Source organism: Antechinus flavipes, chromosome 1 (genome assembly GCF_016432865.1).
Source record: "Antechinus flavipes isolate AdamAnt ecotype Samford, QLD, Australia chromosome 1, AdamAnt_v2, whole genome shotgun sequence".
Taxonomy (NCBI): domain Eukaryota; kingdom Metazoa; phylum Chordata; class Mammalia; order Dasyuromorphia; family Dasyuridae; genus Antechinus; species Antechinus flavipes.
The window spans coordinates 341,564,160-341,584,698 of NC_067398.1; the positions used below are offsets into that span (position 1 = coordinate 341,564,160).

The 20,539-nt window shown below is 37.0% G+C and overlaps 2 protein-coding genes across 4 annotated transcripts in view; one reads left to right on the top strand and one right to left on the bottom strand.

Moving 5' to 3' along the window:
* IFT140 (intraflagellar transport 140) overlaps positions 1–20,539 on the bottom strand; it is a 192,759-nt gene that overhangs the window by 16,885 nt on the left and 155,335 nt on the right. For all 3 annotated transcript variants that reach the window (XM_051969403.1, XM_051969401.1, XM_051969402.1), the window contains one exon: positions 437–614. In XM_051969403.1, coding sequence (XP_051825363.1) covers positions 437–614 — 178 coding nt within the window. The remainder of the gene's footprint in view (positions 1–436; positions 615–20,539) is intronic.
* TMEM204 (transmembrane protein 204) overlaps positions 7,236–20,539 on the top strand; it is a 45,790-nt gene continuing 32,486 nt past the window's right edge. The window contains exons 1-2 of the mRNA XM_051969425.1: positions 7,236–7,507; positions 16,143–16,794. Coding sequence (XP_051825385.1) covers positions 16,515–16,794 — 280 coding nt within the window. The 5' untranslated portion in view covers positions 7,236–7,507; positions 16,143–16,514. The remainder of the gene's footprint in view (positions 7,508–16,142; positions 16,795–20,539) is intronic.

Here is a 20,539-nt window from a genome sequence, read left to right on the forward strand (position 1 = left end):
CAGAAAGAAACGAATCCTCTTGGTGTTCACCAGGCTGTACTTAGTGGAGAGGAAAGGCAGAATAGCTGATGTACACTCTATTGCAAAGGCTCCAACAAGGCTTCTCAACCAACTGGACACATTTTGCATTTTTACTGTGTAGTGTTCCCTTTCTGTGTGGAGTAAGATGGCCTGTTCCATACCTGACATTTATATTCTAAACATCTTTTACTTTTTGCTCTTCCTGATGGGGAGGACCTCTGAGTTTAGAAGAATCTAATTGAAGGACTTGGCCAATGAGGATACAGCCTATTTATTAAATAAAAGTTGGTTATTATTATTAATTATAGAGCAAAGAAACAGGCCATCATTCCCATCCTCAGCCCTCCTCCCCTTTCTTTATCATGAAGGTGAGGATGACCTGCTCCTTCCCAGTACCCCACCAGGTCAGCCTTACCAGCATGCCCAGCTGAATCGCTAGCACAGCCACTCTTGCTTCCAGCTCTGGTTCTTGCTCTGCCTCCCGTAGGGCTTTGGCTCCTCGGGCATGGCCCATGTTCCCAAGGCACACCTTGGCCACATCAAGCCGCTGTGTTTTCACACACATGCGGGCCATGTTCTCCCAGACAGCTTCACTGCAGGAGAAAGGAAAATAGGGGGTGTTATACTTAATGAGCACATCTTCTATAAGCCTACAAGCTCCAGCTTCCTATCACCTTTTCCAGGTACAGCCTATCTCACTATCAATATTATTAACTGGCATTTTTTTCTTTCTTTCTTATTTATTTTTAATACACATTGCTTTATGAATCATGTTGGGAGAGAAAAATCAAAAAGAGAAAACTATGGGAGAGGGGAAAAAAAACAGAAAAAAGTGAACATAATATGTGTTGATTTACATTCAATCTCTATAGCTCTTTTTTCTGGATAAAGATGGCATTTTCTATCCAAAGTTTATTGGGATTACCTTGGATAAGTGGCATTTTCACTACACTCCACGCTCCCTCACAAATAAAAACTTGCCACATTACCTAAATGGGGCAGATCAGTAAGGCAATGGTTAGAGAGCTGAGCTTAGAGTGAGGAAAATTCATCATGTGTGACCCTCATCATGTCACTTTATTTGCCTCAGTTTCTTCATCTGTAAAATGAACAAGAGTAGAAAATCACAAGCCACTATTATATGTTTGCCAAGAAAACCCAAAATGGAGTCATGACGAGTTGGACACAGCTGTAAATAACAACAGAAACCATCTAGTTAGAAACCATCTTTTCTCAAATGGACATCCTAAAAAAGGTCAGAAATATCCTTGGACAAGACTGCCCGTTATATATCTTGTGCTTTGACCTTCAGAAGGCCAGCTGTACTTCAGTCCAAGACAGTCTGATAGCCTCCCTCTATCACACACAAATAACAAACAGTTGTGTCAAAAAGCTCTCTAATTCCTCAACTGAGCAACGGACTCATTTGTCATCCGGCACGTCAGGGTCTTCTAAATGACTCATAGTGAAAAGGGAATTATACTTCCATTTGGATTATAGAAAGTTACTCTCACAAAAAGTCTCCAATCTGTCAGAAGGAAAATATCTAACAATTTGGAATTCAGCAAATTTCCTAACCTGCATTTTCCTTTCCAATAACTCTTCCTCTCAGGATTGTTTCAGAGACAGATATAAAAGAAAAAAAAAAGGTTTCACTTAAACCTGTTTGTCTCATTTTCCTTATCTGTAAAGTGAGATAACTTACCTCATAGGGTTATTGTAAGGATAAATGAAAATATTTGTGAAGTGCTTAGCACAGTGGCTGGCACATAGTAGGTATGATAAAAATGCTCATTCCCTTCCCTTTCCCTAGTTTATAAAGTAAAGGTACTATCTGGGACAGAACAATTGTTATTATGGGACTATTGCTAATTCCTCCTTTTTTTCCAAAACATTGGACCAGAAGCCAGAATAAGGTGGTCAAATCCTGACTCTGCTACTTCTTCTCTAAGGCATCTTGGTCATATCTACTTGGGAAAGATCACTAGATTTGGAATGAGAAAACCTGAAGTTGGATCCTGCCTTGATTACATATTACCAGTGTTACTCTAGGCAAAAAGCATCACTACATTGGGTATCAGTTTCTTTATCTATAAAATGAGGGGGTTAGACTTAGACCAGAGGTATCAAACACACCTTATGCAGCCCACAACACCCCCAATTACAGCCTGACCCAAAATAAAATGTAATTAGTAAATATTTGACAAAATAAATGAAATTTACACCAAGAGATAGATAACATATTTTAAAACTCAATCAATATATGTGGCAAGGATTTTATATCTTGATTAGTGGCCCCCATTCCCATTTGAGTTTGAAGTCACTGGACTAGTCAAATTCTAGTAATTCTAATTATTCCTATTTTTCTTCCCAAGGCAAGTAGTATCATTTTCTTATGCATCAGTTTCCTAATAAGCCAAGGATTCTAAGTAATTTTTTTCTTTTTGCCCCTTTACCTTTTTTACTCTTTGTCCTTCCTTATTTCCTAATCCTGATGAATGCCTTGCCTGTAAGACACAGATGTAATCTGTGTTTCAGAATCCACATGTGACCACATGGACCAGGTTTGATCTTTAGAGGTTTCTTAGCAAAAAAAATAAAATAAAATAAATAATGGCTCAGCCCTTTGGAGCACCTAAATGAGATCCCTGTCTTTCTTTCTTTTTAAAATTAATTTATTTATATTACACATCTCTTTATGAATCATATCGGGAGAGAAAAATCTGAATAAAAGGGAAAAACCATGGGAGAGGAAAATAAAACAGAAAAAAGAAGTGAGCATAGCATGTGTTGATTTACATTCAGATTCCTTGGATCTTTTTCTGGACGCAGGGGGCGTTCTTCTGTCCAAATGGGATTGCCTTAAAGGTCCCTATCTTTCTAAAGGCCCTGTTCTTGTCAATAAATACACAAACGCTTATGACAGGCTTGTGAATAAATATGAACAGTAATGGCAAAAGGCAGAAAAAAAAAGGCTTTTTGGTAAGTTCTCCTTCCCAGTTGAAGTTTAAGACGCTAGTGCTCAGAGTGAATGCCTCACTGAAGATGGAACATCTCCTAAGTATTCATCTACCTTGCCTTAATTCTTCTTTGGGGTCTGCTGCAGCCAAGACGCTTCTCTGTCCTCAGGATATCAGGCTTAGTGAGGACAGGAACTGCTGGGTCTCCCAAGCTGCCTGAGACTTCTACTGGCTATCTCCCTGATCCCTTCTCCAGCTGGATTTGGCTTGCCTCTGGCAGATTCCTACAAGCTTCCTTCAGTCGGTCCTCTCATTGGATTCAGGCCTGGTGCTTTTAAGAAGTCTGAAATATCACTGAATAGCCCAGCCAGTGCCCCATATATTCCAACCATTCAGCTAGTGGCCAACTAACTGTCAGCTCCACACTCTTCTGTTTTCAGTGAGAAGCTCTCTCTATCCAAAGGTTGCTCTCAAGAGCTAAAAAGAAAAACATATACTGACAGGAAACTCTCCCACACCTCTGTGTATTTAGGAGCCTCTCCTGTCTACTCTTCCCAAGGAAGAGCTGAGCAGGAAACTCCTCACTCCCACATGTGCACGGAAAACTCACAGACTAGCCCCATATGCCCAGAAGCTGCCAACTATACATTCCACTCCAACCTCATTAAAAAAATTGTAGTCCTTTGTGAAATGCATTAATAGAGGTATATAGATGGTGCAGGGCAGGGGAATAGCAGGGGCAGTTTATATTTACATACCAACAATTTTATACATTTATTATACTGAATATTATTGAAGACATATATTGGAAGCTTATCTAACTTAAATTTATATAGGCTCCACTACTGTATGCACCAGCAGGTACCACCTGGCTGTGTAAGTGCTATTCTATACATCATGCTCAGGACGTTGTACTTCAGTCTGGCCACTGGATCAATTATCTATGCACTTCTGATGTTGCTTTTGTACACTGAGTTTCTTCTTCCTTGGGATTAGATGGTTCTGTCCTGTGGTCCTTAGATGGCTTAAGCTGGACAGAACTGTCTCTGGCTTCCAGGGAATCAGGCTTAAGTCACATGGTCTCAATTTTGGGGGTATTGCTGAAGCTGGAGTGGCAAGTGGAAGAAAGGATGTCCTCTAGATCCAATCCCCCAGATTTACACAGGCATAGATTTATAACACTGCCTTAGTCAGATCCCAGGTTTTTTTTTTTCAATTTTAAAAATGCTTATTGTTTTTAATTTTTTAATGAACAATTGATAAAAAATATTTTCACATTACTTTTACCTGCATTGAGGAAAAAAAATGAAACATTAAAGTCCTACCTAGTTACATAGTCTGCTAAACAAATTCCCACATTTTCCATGTCCCAAAATTGTTGTGTCCTGCTTTCTAGAGCTCCCAAGTGGGGTGATTAAAGTATTGAGTCCTGCTTTCTAGAGCCCCCACGCCAGGGTGATTAAAATATCCTGCTTTCTAGAGCCCCCAGTTGGGGTAACAAAATGTACCATTGCTTTCTAGAGCCCCCACGCCAGGATGATTAAAATATACCTTCCTAGTAGAGAAGTGATATGGGGGCACTCCCAAGGATGGTGGAAAAATGGAGTCCGTTTATTTCAAGGACTTTCCCCTTTTTATAATGTAACAGAAACAACTCTGAGCAGGTGGGACCACATATACAATTTGCTATATTGTATGTAGTTTCCCACCTGGTATCACTCTGCTTCAATTTCAACACAGGTTGTCACACCCCCTGACTTCTCAGGAAGGCTGAGAGCCCTTAGGAGAGATGGGGAGCTGAAAGAGACACTGTCAGTAGGTTCCCTCTGGGCTGAAGGGTCTTGGGCCTCAGAGTTCCCTCACTGACTGTGACCCTCTACAGAAAATTTTATGTGCATTTTGAATCCATCATCTCTATTAGGAGGTGAGCGGTATGAGGTCTAAGCTTTTGAGTTCAGACTTTTCTATGGCACTCAGCTTCATGGGCCTCCTTTCTCAATCCCTGAATAAAATCTTTTAGATCCATTGGTTCTATTTCCACCACTCAGAAGCCCTGTAGCTGAAACTACTTCTGTCCCCTTACTTGACATGCTAGCATCTTTTTATCTTCAATTCAGACACACTGCTCAACAGTAGCTCCTCGGGCTGGCCAATTTCCTCTGGACATAGGCTTGCTGTTACTACCATCAGGAATCATCTCTTTTCAACATTTCCAAACTGTGCTGTAACCACAGTGGTTACAGCACTCCCTTCAATTATCAGTTTCTATTGTGGGAGGTGTTGAGTCATAGGTATCACAAGACAGGGTCCCCCATCCTTAACCCCATTAACTAAAGCAAGGTAGTGGATTTCAGTTTCCAGAAAACCAATGCTGAATTCTCTCAATTGAACAGAGCATTGAGCTTGTCCACAGCTGGAGGTCAGTCTTTCAAAAGATAAAAGGGAACAAACTGCTTGTAGGCAAACTTCTCAACTACATAAGGCAGGCTCCATTTTCCAAGGGGGGCGGGGGGGGGGGGGGGGGGGGGGAGGAAGAGGATCCCAGTGGGTGGGAAATTCCTTCCCTTCTGCTTATGTAGGACGCCTAAACTACTGCAGTTCCAACCCCTATGCAAATTAAGGGGGAGGCTGCTCACAGGTCTCCCCCATGCTCCTTGGAGTTACTGGCCACACATACAAAATAGCTCAAGAAAAACTGATCTGGGATTCTTCAAGGGTGTGGTTCCATAGATTTGAATTCTTGAACACATGCAGCTTTGTCCTAAGTAAGTATAACCAGACACCATGTTGCACCAGATGTCAAGCATTGTCTGGAGAACTAAAGAAAAATGGAGACCCTTTTTTTCTTGTGTAGTCCTTTAGCAACAATCTGTGGGCTTAAAAAAAAAAAAAGTTTATCTGTATTTTTTTTTTTTTGGCAAATTGTTTCTTCTTTCACAATGTGATTAATATAGAAATACATTTTACATGAATGCACATATATGAACTCTATCAAATTGCTTATCCTCTTAGGGAAGGAGAAAATTTGGAACTCAAAATTTTGCAAAAAAAAAATGTTAAAAATTATCTTTCTATGTACTTGGAAAAATATTTTTAAAGCCCCAACAACTTTCTATCTCTAAATGTTTTTTATAACTCCAAAACATTTTTCTCCCATCTGACATTTTCTCTTAACTCAAAGTCACCATTAAGTTCAAATCCTCATCACCTCTCACTTAAACTGTTGCAAAAGTTTCAAACAAGTTTTCCTGAATTATCTATTACTACTCCAGGTTAACCTTCACACCGCTATCAAAGTGATTTTTCTTAATTAGAACTCTGATGTGTCACTAACCTTCTCAACAAGTTCCAGTGGCTCCCTATTGCCTATAGGATAAAACAAAAATTCCAATGTTTGGCATTTAAAAGCCATTTACCACCTGCTGCCAGCCTGTCTCATCATCTACTACCTTATTCTACAATTTAGCCAAATGGAACTTTTGTTTCTCAATAATGGCATTCTGTCTCCTATCTCTCATGCCTGGAATATAATCCCTCTTATCTCTGCCTCAAAGAGTCCTCTCTACAAGTCAGCTTTCTTACATAAAGTCTTTTCTGATCTCCCCCAGAGCTAATATTTCTCAGCCTCAGTGGCCTTATCTGTAAAATGAGAAAACTAGGTCAGATGGACACCAGTGTCTTTTCCAGTTCCCATCCAAAATCCTGTGATACTTGTCTTTGCCAGCAGGGATTTTTTTTTTTATCAGAAACATTGTCTGAGATTCATTGATATGCTTTGCCATTTTATATTTTTGGATCTAGTTCTTAGGCCTTCAGGAAAAGAGTATACTTTCCCCAAAATTACCTGTTTAAACAATCTTTAAACATTTTTTTAAACGTTTTGAATTCCAACTTCTATTCCTCCTTCTCCTTTCCTCTCCCCATGTAGTCAGCAATCAGATATAGGTTATACATGTGAAATCATGTAAAACATTTCCATGTTAGTTATTTTGTACAAATTTTGAAGACAAAAGAATATACTTTTAACGAGTGATATAATTCAAAAAAGTAGTAGTAACAAAGAAACATATCATTTAAGCTATTTCCCTTGGATTAAAATGAGCCTTACAGCTCTTTCTACAAATAAAATCTAGGGGAATCTGCTTTGGAGTCCTGGGGGTTATGATGCAGTATTAGTTTAGCAAAGAAAGAGACCTTGAGTGGATTTCTAAACTTGGAGGCCCCTCCCCTTGCATTCCATAACTGCTTCCTGCCCAGAGGCCCCTTCCTTCCAGATAAAACTGTCAGCCTTCTACTGTGATACAGCACATCTTGGAGGCAGAAGAGAATCGCATTCTCTTCCCACCTGGTAGTTCAGACTGGAGTTTCCAGAGGCAGGAAGCCTGTCGAACAGAGGGAGGAACCGCCCTTTCTTGACCCAAAGAACTCCATCTCTGAGAGGAACAGGAAGGTGGAAGGGAAGCTGCCTCAGGGGAAACCCACGCTTTGGGTCATATTGTTCCTGAATGAGCAAGGAGATACTTTAAGTAAGTTCACTGAAAACTGATTTGCTACATTAAATGCTGTTTTCTGGCATCTTTCCTGATGGTCTTACTTCCAGATTTTCAATAAGGAATTACAAAACTTTGTTTACCAGAAATCTTGATTCCTGGGGACCCTGTGGGACACAGGGAAAGGATTATCATTGAAGGAATATGGCAGGTTCTGTTTTCTCCTCTTTGAGGTTCATGGATAATAAAAGACCCAATCCTGAATGGGAGTCCTAGAGCCTCACATTATCACAACACACAGTGGATCTATTGTTTATCCAAATAGTTTTGGGAAATGGGAAAAACCAACAGATGACTTCAATCAACTCTCTTGCATGCTGAAAAATTATGTTTGTGGCCAGAATGAATACTTTGCCCATTTTCTTAATGTGAAGAATGTACAAATTCATATTGTTTGTGTTTGTAACTTATACCTTTCTTGCAATATGTAGTTTCAAGTTTCCTGAGTGTCATAGTTACTGTGCAAAAGAGCAGGAAAACTGAAGCATTTTAGTAAGTAAAAATATACCCTAAGTTTCTACTGCTGGGAAGAAATAAGATCCATTTTGAAATAAAAATAATTCTTTTTTTAAATCTATGTTTCTACACCACAGTACTGCTTTATTTCTGTAGCTTTTTTCTAAAGTTAAATGAATTTATGAAGCTAAGTGAATGAAGTTAATTTATGAAGTTAAGTGAATTTATGAAATAGAAATAGAATAGGGAAACTGTCTAGTATATGTCAGGATTGTACTAGAGAAATATAATACCAATGTCAATGTAAATGATTTGGAAGTGGGTTTAATTTAACTTCTCAGTAGCATTGGGGTATTCTCACAAATGTTAAGGAGATCCTCCTTTGACTTTGTAGGCTACTGGGACAAATTTGGGAACACTTAAATGTTTCTCCTTTTTTTTTTTTTTTTTTTTAATACTATTGAAACTTACCCTAGGAATAATTATCTTTTTAAATTTATCTAATTCAGATTGATTTCATTCCTTGCCCCTTAATTGGATAATTCAAATATACTTGATAATGATGGACTTTTACAAAAAGATACTTACCACATTTCTGCAGCTCTGTGAAATAGTGTACAGAATAGTAGACTTGATGAGGGGAGGAACCTGAGTCCAAATCCAGCCTCAGATGCTCTGTGTGACTGGCTAAGTCACTTAACCTCTCTCACATCAAGTTTTCTCTTGTGTAAAAATGGGGATGTTAATAGCATCTGCCTCCCAGCGTTGGTGTGAGCATCAAATGAAATACTATTTGTAAAGTGCTTTGTGAACATTAAAACAAAAAACATAAAAATATAAGTGCCAGCAGTTATTCTTATTTATCCCCATTTTGAAGAAGAGTAAACTGCGGCTCAAAGAGATTAAATGAGCTTGGTCACTAATCTAGTAAGTCTTAAAGAGGGGAAGAAGTCTTTCACATTTCCAATTTAGAGCTTTATCTACCATGGCCAAATTCCTCTAGAGAGAGTTGATAGATAGTTCAGAATTTTTCTGGGGGTGGGGGGAAAAGGAAGGAACACTGGTGATTTTATTGATATAAGGAATTCCTGCGTAGGACACTACAGTCAATGAAAATCTTTTATCACTTTGCAGTTTCTAGTCTTAGTTACCGTGCTACGGAGAGGGTAAGTGACTTGTTCAGTGTCACAGAGTCAAGAGAGGTTGGAGAGGGATTTGAATCCTGGTCCTGCTGATTCTAATACTACCTCTTCACTGACTATACTATATCACCTCATTCAATGACTCAAAACTACATGCATTAAAAAATATCCTAAAGACATAACATTCTTCAGGAAGTTGCTTTCTCTCAAGAATCATTACTCAGGGCAAGGGATTCTGTGCCTTTTCAATTTCCATCTTTATAAAATGGATAGAAAATCAAAGCTTGTTTTCCATTTCTATTAAAGAATCTAGCAGAGACATTTTACTGAAATGTTAATAAATAATGGGATATTGAGTCAATTTATAAAATCTGGTAATTTAGAATAATCCTTCTCTAAATCATGTTTCAACTTCATATCTAATTAACATCATTAGATAGATGCTATTGGTGGGAAACTTTTCAACTCTTTTGTTAATCAAAAATCTTAAGAGTATCTTGTGACAGATATACAAAAAAAGGAGGCCCTTCTCATTTTAAAAAATTTTGTTCCAAATTCTTCCTTTTTTCTCTTCTCTGTTCCCTCACTGAGAAGACAGATAATTTGATATACATTATACATGTGCAGTAATGTAAAACATTTTCATATTAATAATATTATGAAAAACAGCAGGCCAAAACCCCCCCAGAAGAAAAACAAAGAAAAAATTTTAAAGTATAAGGCCCTTCTCTCCACTTACATTTGGGAAATCAATTTTATAGTTGGTCTGTTCCCTTATTCAAAAGTTGCCAAATACTGGAATCTAGCGAGCAATTTATTACTTTTCTAATGTTTTGCATTAATTTTTAAGCCTTTTTATAAGACAGCTTGGGATTCTGATAAAACTTCACGGGGGCGGGGGAGGGGAGGGTATATCTCCACAATAATTTGATCAATTATAAAACTAGGTTTACATGTTTTCAGGGTTTCCCTTTGTTTTGGGGGAGTTTTTTGGATCATTTCTGGGTTTTTTTTGGTATAGTTCAATTTGAAAACTCTGAAAAGGGGTCAGTTAACTTCAAAGTTAGATCACTCTTCTCTGCCTAAATATGGGTCTCTGAAATGAACCAATCTAAGGGCAGCCATAAGTTTCAAATTTATAGTGAAACCATTTGTTTTCCTAGAAAACATCACAATAATAATAATAATCATAACAATTCAAACTATTTCCACCAAATGATTTGGGATATCACTATTATTTTTGAAAGGATTTCTCATTGCCAAACATTTAGAAATACTGGATGCACAAATGTATAGACTTCTACACTTCAATAGGTAATCATCACATACCTCTCTTCTTCCCAAAAGTCACTTCTTACTGTATCACCACTGCTTTTATCTCCAATAATTTAATAACTTCCCCTATGATGAGAAGGGAGAAGCCTTCATGCTTAGAAAATCCCCAAGAAATTCATATGCTAGGAAAAGAGTCTAGAATAAGACTAAAATCACACTTTAACATTTCTTCCCTTATGGTGTGTACAAGGAAAAAGGGATATGTTAAGTATAGGTTGGAGGCTTATGATGATGGGGGGAGGGGGATTATGATCATCTGTTTTCAAAAGTTGCCATTTGAAATTCAGATCTGCTGTAAGTACCTAAGCAAGAAAAAGGAAAAGAGCTGAATCCCAACTTGATATATCATGCTGCAACATAATTCTTATGTTGGCATCTCCACAGAATAGTCCTGTCTTTACTTCAACAAAGCAAAACCATCAGAGAAATCTCTAAAAATTATAAGGGACCAGGAAACCCTAAGCTTTTTGCTTGTTGTAGCAGATTCCAGAATGCATTGCATTCTGAGAGTTAGCAGCTCCTGCCTCCATCCAACTCTGGAGAATTTCCTGTTCTCTGTGCTTTTACTTGGAAAAAGAACTTACAGCTGCACTTCATCAAATCTGAATAGAGAATCTAATAAAAAGCAGATGGGGCAAGAGAGAATTAAAGCCCTAAAATGGATGTGAATCTTTCGAAAAGGAATACATGTGAATCTTGTGTGGAATACATTAGTAAGTCACAGAGGCTCTCTCTCCCAAGGCAAAGTGTGACTTGTAGGACTGTTTGACCGTAAGACTACATAAATTGTTAACAACCTTTTCATTCTTCTTTCCCTTAAAAACTATTCTGTTCCAATTGTGCTATTAATATTAATATTAATATTATTATTAATAATGTTAAGTGCTATAGATGGAATACTACATGATGGTCTCAGGTTAAGGAAAAAGTAAGATCTGTTTTTGTCTTCAGCTTCAACCATTCAAAAATAAAAATTAATTTGTCCTCTTCCTGTAAGAAAGGAACATGTATTCTTAGACTTAAGTTTTGTGCTAAACCTTCAGTTCATGAATTTGTATTAAATTTTTAAAATTTATTTATGCCTCTTAAGGGCATAACAGACCAGAAAAAGTTTCAAAGAATTATTAGCAGTTCTAACTGAGTAATTCTCTTCCTTGTAAAGTGATGTCTTTATATATTTCAAGTGCAATATGTTAACAGATGCTTGATGCATCAATTCATTTTGGCAACACTTAAGGTAGGGGCCACCTAGAGGTAGTCTATACATAATTGTTGAGATGCTTTTAGAGTTTTATTGTGGAGATGTGTGCTTAATGAATCTGATTTGATTACTTTCATTTCCCAAGGGGAAGACTCATTTCAAATCAGTAATCACTCCCTGTGAATCAGAACCTACCAACCAAATCTAAAATTTTCCAATGGCTCCTCCCTCCTATTCTTATAGGGTGCCTATGGCTCAATGAAGGCTGACTTCTTTTGCTTTGGAATTTAGGATAGAGATGATTTTTTTTTTTTTTAATCTATGACAAAGAGTCTGTAGCCTAGAGCTTTTCTCATTTATTTCCTGGAAAGTTCATACCACTCTATTACCATACATTCCCTCTTTCCTTCAAATTATCTCCCTCCAAATCTTCACAGGCCCCAACCCTGCTGCAAATAACTCATTCTAATGGTGCAGACAAATCTTAGTTGAGGAGGTAAAGCAAGCTTGCCATCTGCTAAAAGAGAATTCTCCAGGAATAGTTAGTGCCCCCAGGGAAAATAGGGTGAGCAAATGTTTGCCTCTGAACTATGGAAAATCTCATCTGTTTCAGGGTTGAAATAGTTACTTAGTCTAAACAAATGAACCTTGGGCTGGGCTCTACAGGCACAGACATGAGCAGCCCCACCTCTTCATTGCCACCATTCCTGAGAAACTGTAAGGAATGGAAAATGAGGGAATGGTACAAATGCAGGTGCTACCAAGGAAATCCAGAATATTTACTTTTATTTTTTAAGCTTGTATGTGTTTGCTTCCCTTGGAAATTAGTCATATCCAAAGAGTTAGCAATGGCAGGAAAATCCAATTCTAAATTAAAATCTCTTAACAGCATTTGAAGACTTCTTTTCATAGTTTCCCCTAAATAGGGTATAAAAGAGGTGGACATTTCAGGGTGATAACTCTGGAACTATCTTGATAAGTTTATCTTTTTTGTTGTTATACAAAATACTGCTTAATATGGATTTCATCAAATTGACAGAAGTAGTATTACAAATCCTAGGTAATATTGTTTAACTCTTTTTAACATGTATTTTATGACTATATTGGCAAAAGAAGGAGGTACTATAGATAGGGTGCATCTGGAAATCACCTAGGCATTTCACAAAGTCTCAGGAAAAGAGAGCTATAGAATGAATGGTACAGTTGAGTTTTAGAACTTTATTCAAAAGCTGCACATAAAGAGTTACCATAAAGAGTTATTAATAGAGAGATGTCCCAGGGAATGGGCCTCTAGTGAAGTTCCCCAGAAATACATTCCACTTTTCTGTTGAATGTTTTTATAAAATCACTTAGATGAAGGCAGAGATAGTACATCACATTTGTAGATAACAATTTTTGAAGAGATACATCGGATAACAGAATTAAGATCCAAAAAGATCTCAACAGATTAGAATATTGGGCTGAATTAAAAAAAAATTAAATCAAATGTAGAAATGTTAAGTCCTATACTTGGGTTAAATCAATCAATCAATAAGCATACCTAGGTGCTTATTATATGCCCAATCACAGGGCTGAGGATTAAGGATTCATATACAAAACAGATTCTTCCTTCAAAGAACTTAATATTCAAATGGGAGACAAAATATGTAAATATATAAGTATACATAAGTTTATAGAAATATATATGCATATGTTTATATATATGCACACATATGTAAATAAATAAAGTAGTTTTAGAAATGTATTCTAGCAGCTGGAGTTGGGGAGGTAATCAGAAAGAATTCCATGTAAAAAAGTAGCAACCACATTGGTACTTGAAGGAAAGAAAGTACTCTAGAGTTAAAGGTGAAGAGAGGCGTATATTTCAGGTCTAGAGGATAGACAGAGCAAAGTACAGAGAGGAGAGATGGAATGACCCATGTGAGGACCACAAACAGTTTAGGTAGGCCATGTAGAATGACTAATGTATAATGAGGTTGGAGAAGTAGGTTGGGGCCATATTGTGAAGGGTTTTAAAAGCTAAGCAAGAGTTTCTAATATACTCCAAAGTCAGTTAGGAGCCATTGAAGTTTATTGTGTAAGAAAGTAATATGATCAGTCCTATGCTTTAGGAAACCCAGTCTGGAGCCTGGAGACAGACTGGAGGAGAGATTTCAGGTAAATGAAAATATAAATTATCATGGTGGCCAGGGTTGAATGGAGAGGAGGGATTTGAAATGTAAAGTAAGAGAGAAATTAGGCCTGGGAGATTATATATGTGTATGTGTATGTGTATACATATACATGAATAAACTTACATGTGAATGCATATGTATGTATGTGTATAGAAGGACAGTCATATTGAAGAAGGATGGGACTTGGTTTTTTTGCTCCAGCAATTAGAAATAAGAGTACTAGATAGGTAGAAAGTAGATTTCAACTCAATAATAGGGAAAGACTTCCCAATAATTAGAACCATCCGAGAGAAAAAGGGGCTGCAGCAGGAAATAGTGAGTTTCCTATCACTAGAGATCTTCCAGGAGAGGCTAGAAGATTGTTTATTGGGAACAAAGAGAAGAAATTCCTACTCAGTTTCAGGTTGGACTAGATGAGGTCTGAGATCCCTTATAATTAATTTTGTCATGCTATAAATTTGAAATATACTTTAAAAAAATTTCACTTCAATTAAATGAATATTTACTACTGTTATTGATCTGACATGAGATCTGAGTCTATGAAATGTTTAAAATTTTGTGGATAGAAGGAATAATTCTTATTTGAGTCTGGGAGGTAGACTCTATCCCATTATCATTTCTATCATCAATGAAAAGTCATCCAGAACTAGTTATATTGTCAGGCTTGAAAATCTCTGCTGATGGTATTATTCCTTATGATAAGGGTCATGATGTTACCAAAACTTATGCTTTGATAGGAAATGCAGTCTAATGGGAAAAGAACTGGTATTGGGAAGAGATACAGGTTCTGTCCTAGTATTGTCATAACTGAACAATGTTGAGCAAATCAGTTGACTTCTCTCTGACATTTTTTTCGGCTGCCAAACAAAACTGTTGGAAGGAACAAATAGAAAATTAAAAGCAGGGGTGTAAAAACTCAAATTGAAACATATCCCTGAAAGCAGCTTATTCACTTGGAAAACCACAAATTCATCTATCTATATTGTATTGAATTTTTCTTAGTTTGTTAAACATTTCCAAATTAAATTTAAATCTGGTTCAACAGCACTTGGACTTTTGTTGAATGCCTTCTAAATGAAGCACTTCATAAAGAAAATGCTACATAAAATAGGCAACTGCCATCTTTATTATTGTTATATATGATTTGAAGGATTATTTTTCCTATCAATGTTATTATCATCATATACTTTGGGCCTAATTGTTCCATTAATAAGATTTATTTATTTCTAGTTACTGATTTATTCATTTACTGTTTTTCATTCAGCACTGAACTTCACATTATTTAACTTGTGGCCATGTGGGTAAGTGGGCCACAGAGTAAGACAACCAGGAATGAAGATAGTTCAGTCTTGTAAAGCTCCAAAAGTATCTTATTCACAGCACAATGTTTTGTACACCTGCCTTAAGGAAGCATAGGATCTGGGAGGAAAATGACATACATAGTCATTTCCTCTTGGCAAGGGTGACAATATTTATGTGTCATAGTAAGCATTAGTGTGCAGTAGCAGTGATAGTCTGTGTGCTAGAGGAATGAATAATAAAGCTGGAACAGATGGCAAATAGGATATTGGGCTGAAGCAATTCTCCGGCTTTCTTAAGATATCAATTGCTGTGTTCAAGTCTCTGGGAGTCTTATTGTTGAATGAAGAGTTAACACATGTCTTTGGTACCAATCCAGTAATTGGAGACTGGATTGATAAATTTCAAGAAAAAATGAATCAGGCTGTTTTGTTCCATATCATCACTGGCCTTTCCTTTTTGGAAAGGAAGGTGTGGAGAGGGAGCAGTGAAAGGAGGTGGATTTGGGAGTAAGACTTTAGAAGTCTCCCCAGTCCTTTCCTTTCAGGAAACACATCCTGTTAGTGTCTGGCTGCTGTGGCAGTGCCTCTGTTTGTTGCAATTGGCTACGCCCTCCAGCTCACCAAAAACAGCCTCAAAAACAACCATTTCCTTTTTGCTGAAAGACAGGGGGAAAAGATCATATGCACACTTCCCTGCAGCCAAATCCCTACTTTTTAGTATCTGCTCCTGGCTGCTGGGACACTGGGCAAGAAGCCCGGGCAGTGAGAACATTAGCCACTCAAAGCCCATGTCCTTTCTTCATCACACTCCTGCTGTGGGGTGTGTGCAGAACGGTCGGTTCTGTTTACTGGTTTAAAGTGGATCAGGGTCGTGTAGTATTGGAAAAGGGCTTTCCAAACTGCTCCTCTGCCTTTGAAGAGATTCTCTATTTCCTGCATTTGCGGCACCATGGAAGACGGAGACATTAAGCTAACAAATATTTGATACTCTTTCCTCCTTAGGAAGATCACAAACTCAAGATTCTGGATCCGTTGTGGGGGCACATTGGTCTTCAAGGGATGGGCCTTTCTGCAGCCTGGTTCAGCACAGGTCTGGCACTGCTCAAAGTGCAGGCAGGAGGATAAGGCAGGGTCACCAGGACGGTGCTACACCTTGGACTTCTTCTATGGAATATCCCCATCTACCTCAGATTGGGCTCATTTGCCTGGTGGGAGCTGACTTGGAAGCTGACTTTGAGAATGAACGGTGATGTTCTCTAGCCACCCCTAGCACTCTTTGGAGGCCTTTTCATTTCCAGTTCTTTTTCAATGTGCCACATCTGGCCGAATCCTTGGTTCTTCTACAAATAGACCGATAGTAACTGACAGTCAGATATGACTGTCCAGAAACTGGTGGCCACGGCTGTGTTAGTGGCCCTGCTCTCACTAATTCTCAATAATGCAGCAGCCTTTACTCCCAACTGGGTGTACCAGACGCTGGAGGATGGGCGCAAGCGAAGTGTGGGACTGTGGAAGATATGCTGGCTGGCTGAAAAGGGGAAAGGAGGGGCAGGCAGTGGAACTCGAAGTGGGCAAGGGGAAGAGCGAGAATGTGAAGCTTTGAGCTGGGGGTCCGATTCAGCAGGATTCCAGGAATCACGAAGTACGGTCAAACGTAAGTCTTCTGTTCACTTTTGCAGCTTTTTCTCCCTAATGGAATAGAGCAGTTCATGGTGGGTGGCCAAAGTGAAATGCTCAGTTGTTGATACAGCCTCTGGCCATCAGGTAGTGCAACTGAGTAAAAGTCTCTGCTACGGAATGTGCCTGATGATCATCTATATACATAGCAAGGGGAAGTACTTCACTCTTTTGGAGGAAACTCAGCCAAATAGTAAAACCATTAATAGAGATATTAACCCTTCTGGCCAATTCCCCCTATACTTGTTTCATCTCCAAGGTATTTTATGCAAGTAATGAGCTTTAAGAATAAAAAAAAGGAAGAAAAGATATGATAAATTTAGGTGTTTTGTTTTTTTCCTTTTACTGGGCTGTAGACTTAATTTTGGGATTAAAGATATAAAACACCCTAATAAAGATATAAAACACAGAATCAAGGAGGAAAAAAAATCTTTTTTTTTCTGGTTAAAAAGGTCAGAAGTTAGATCAAAAATTTTCAATATTTTAATAAGAGAAGTAAAAATTTTAAAAATAGTATATATTTTAAAAAATTCAATTAATTTGTTTTCCATGATTTATAAGGTCTCTACAGAACATGTGAGATATAAAAGAAACAGAAAAGATACTAGCAAGGACTGAATTTTGGACTCACGTGGCTGAACAGGACCAGGATAACATGAATAACTGATAGGAGAGGCAACAGAGCTTAGAGAATCAATATTGCTTTGAAGTTAAAACAACAGGATACTTAGCTTTGCTCCTAAATAATTGATACTTGGTTATGGATTATACAGCAAATAACTTCTGTATGTTTTTTCCCCATTTTTGAGACTTTATAATTTAAAAGTATATAAAGTATTTTGAATATACATAAGTCAAAAGGTCTATTAGTAACCTTACTCATAATTTTTAATTAACTAAAGTTATCTTTCTGTCACTCTTAGGATTTATAAATACTGTGAGTGTGATTCATCAAAGTTTGATTAAATATTCTTATAACAGGGATTGTTTTTAAAAATCAAAATTCTAAAATGTTGAGTGAAATTTTAAAGTTTCAGATTTTCTCCATCCATTCTATTTATAAATATACTTCAAAAAGGAAATGTGAAGCTCATGTAGTGACTTAAAATACCATGTTTTTAGACCTTTTTCAATTATATATTGTATATAATACAATAACATTTTAAAGGAAATACATCACATATATGACTATTATATTTTAAAGTTATCATACCCTACCTGCTCATCCAGACACTAGGTAACATTTTGGTGTCAGGGCTTTTTACTAATTATGTCTTTTTAAAAATTATTATATAGGACAGTGTGAAACCTAAGTTCTCTGTTCAGTTTTCCATTTTTTTGTTTAGTTTAATTTAGGTTGCATTGTAAGGGAATTACAGATATAAAATTCTTTTGAAAACAATGTATGTAGAGAGCAATTATTACAAACCAGACAAATATACTCATGCTTTTAAACTTCAAGATACGTAAGGAATGTTTTACATATTCTCTAGTATTATTTTTCATGTATGTTTTCCCCAACTAATTTAATAAACTCTTTAAAAGCAGTGACTATATATGATACTATGTACTTAAGAGTTCAATAGTATTTTGAATATGAATTAATTACCATAAGATTTTCAAAGAAAATTTCAATCTGATTAATTTCAAATGAATGAAATTCTTTTAAATAAGCAGACAACTTTTAAAATGACTTTTTTTCACATAATTTTGTCTTCTAGAAAGTTCATGTTAGAAAAGAGGCTTTCATGCAACTTGATATTTTTGTTTGAACTAATTATAACAATAATAAGAAATTAATATTCAAGAAATAATATAGACTTTAATTGGTTTTAAATTTTGGTAGAAAGTCATGTCTCTAGAGTTTTAGCAGTCAAGGAACAGTGATTGACTGAATCTTATTTTATCAGATGCAAAAATAGCCATAAGCTATTTTTTTCCTTTGCTAAATGGGCAGTTCACCCACATAGAGGGTAATATTAAATTCTTGAAAATTCTCATTTCTGATTAATATCAATCTTATCATTAATCTCTCCATAAAGACTAGAATGGCTTATTAAATGTATAGTTTCTAAACACACTGAAAGAGATTTGGTTACAAGTTAGTGGCAGCACAGCTTATTAGGAGCCTGCCAGATCACAGGATCATACAGCTAGAGATGGAAGACACATGAAAGGTCATCTAGTCTAATCCCCTTCATGTTGTTACAGATAAGGAAAATGAGAAGCAGGGAGATGAATTCAATTGTCCAAGCACAAGATCCAAACTCTGGTTTTGTGCCTAAAAATGCACCAGTCTTTCTACTGGTCAATGAAAAAGTCATGTCACAATAAAAATTTCATCTTTTTTCTTTCAGAATAACTAGACCTAATATTAGATTAAAGCAATGCTATAAGTAGAAAATCTTTGGATATCATCAGTAAGGCATCTGAGATGTTTCTCAGCACATCTTTGTGCATAAGAAGAGTGTAGAGTTAGGCAGATTGAGAATCGGCTGAATGGCTAGATTCTCAGAAAGATGATTAATAGATTGATCAACCTGAAGAGAGGTGTCCAGTGGAGTCTCAGAGGTTTTTGTACTTGACCTTGTTCTTTTCACTGACTTGGACTAAGTTAAAGATATAATGCTTGGCAAATTTGCAAATGACTGTAGGTAGAAAGGATAGCTAATATTTTGCATGACAAAATTAGGGATCCAAAAAATCTCAATAGGTTGGAATAATGAATGAGCTGAATCATGAAGGAAGACGCACATTTTGTAGTGTAAAAATACAGGATGGAGCATATATGGGGGGGGAGGAAGTATTTCATTTGAAAAAGACTTGGAAATTTAATTTTATTGGAATCTCAGGATGAATTAATAAATATGAGTCAATAATGTTCAATGATTACTGTACACACACTCCCAATATAATACCACCACACAGATGAAAAGCAATATTATGTTGATTTTAATTAATATAAGCCTAATATTTGGAACAAGGGAAATAATAGTTCTGTTCTATTCTGCCTATCTGGAGTTGCACTTTCTTATGGATACCACATTTTAAGAGGGACATGTAAGGAGCTGGAAGTTCATAGGATCATAGAATCTTTAGAGGCTGTCTAGTTCTGTGCACAATCAATTTACAGATGAGAACATTGAGACTCAGAAAGATCAAGTGTTCAAAATCATAAAGACAGGGGAAAAAAGATCATATAGGAAGTATGTTTTTTATTAGGCTATTCAAAAATTTTCCCTCTCCCTTTCTCCAACCAATCAATTGCCAAGTTGTTTTAATTTTATCTCTACAACATTTCTTGCATCTGTTCCCTTCTCTCTACTTAGACAGAAACCATCCTAAGTCAGGTCCTTGCCACTCTTCACCAGAATTTCTAGATACCTTACTACCTCAAATCTCCACACTCTGCACAACTGCCAGATTGATGTTTTACAGCACAGATAGGACCATGTCATTCCTTGCTCAAAAATCTTCAGCTGGTTCCTAATGGAATACAAACTCGCTTAAGGCCCTTCATAATCAAGCTCCAATTTATTATTCCTAACTTATTTCCTATTATCCCCCTACTTACTCTATGTTCTTGTCAATCTGGCCTCACTGGTAAGGCCCAGATAGGACAGTTCACTTCTCCTGTCTGTCCCTTTGCAAAGGTTGCCTCCCATGTCTGGATTGTTCTACTTTTTTATCTTCATTTTTTTGGAATCCTCAGCTGCTTATGA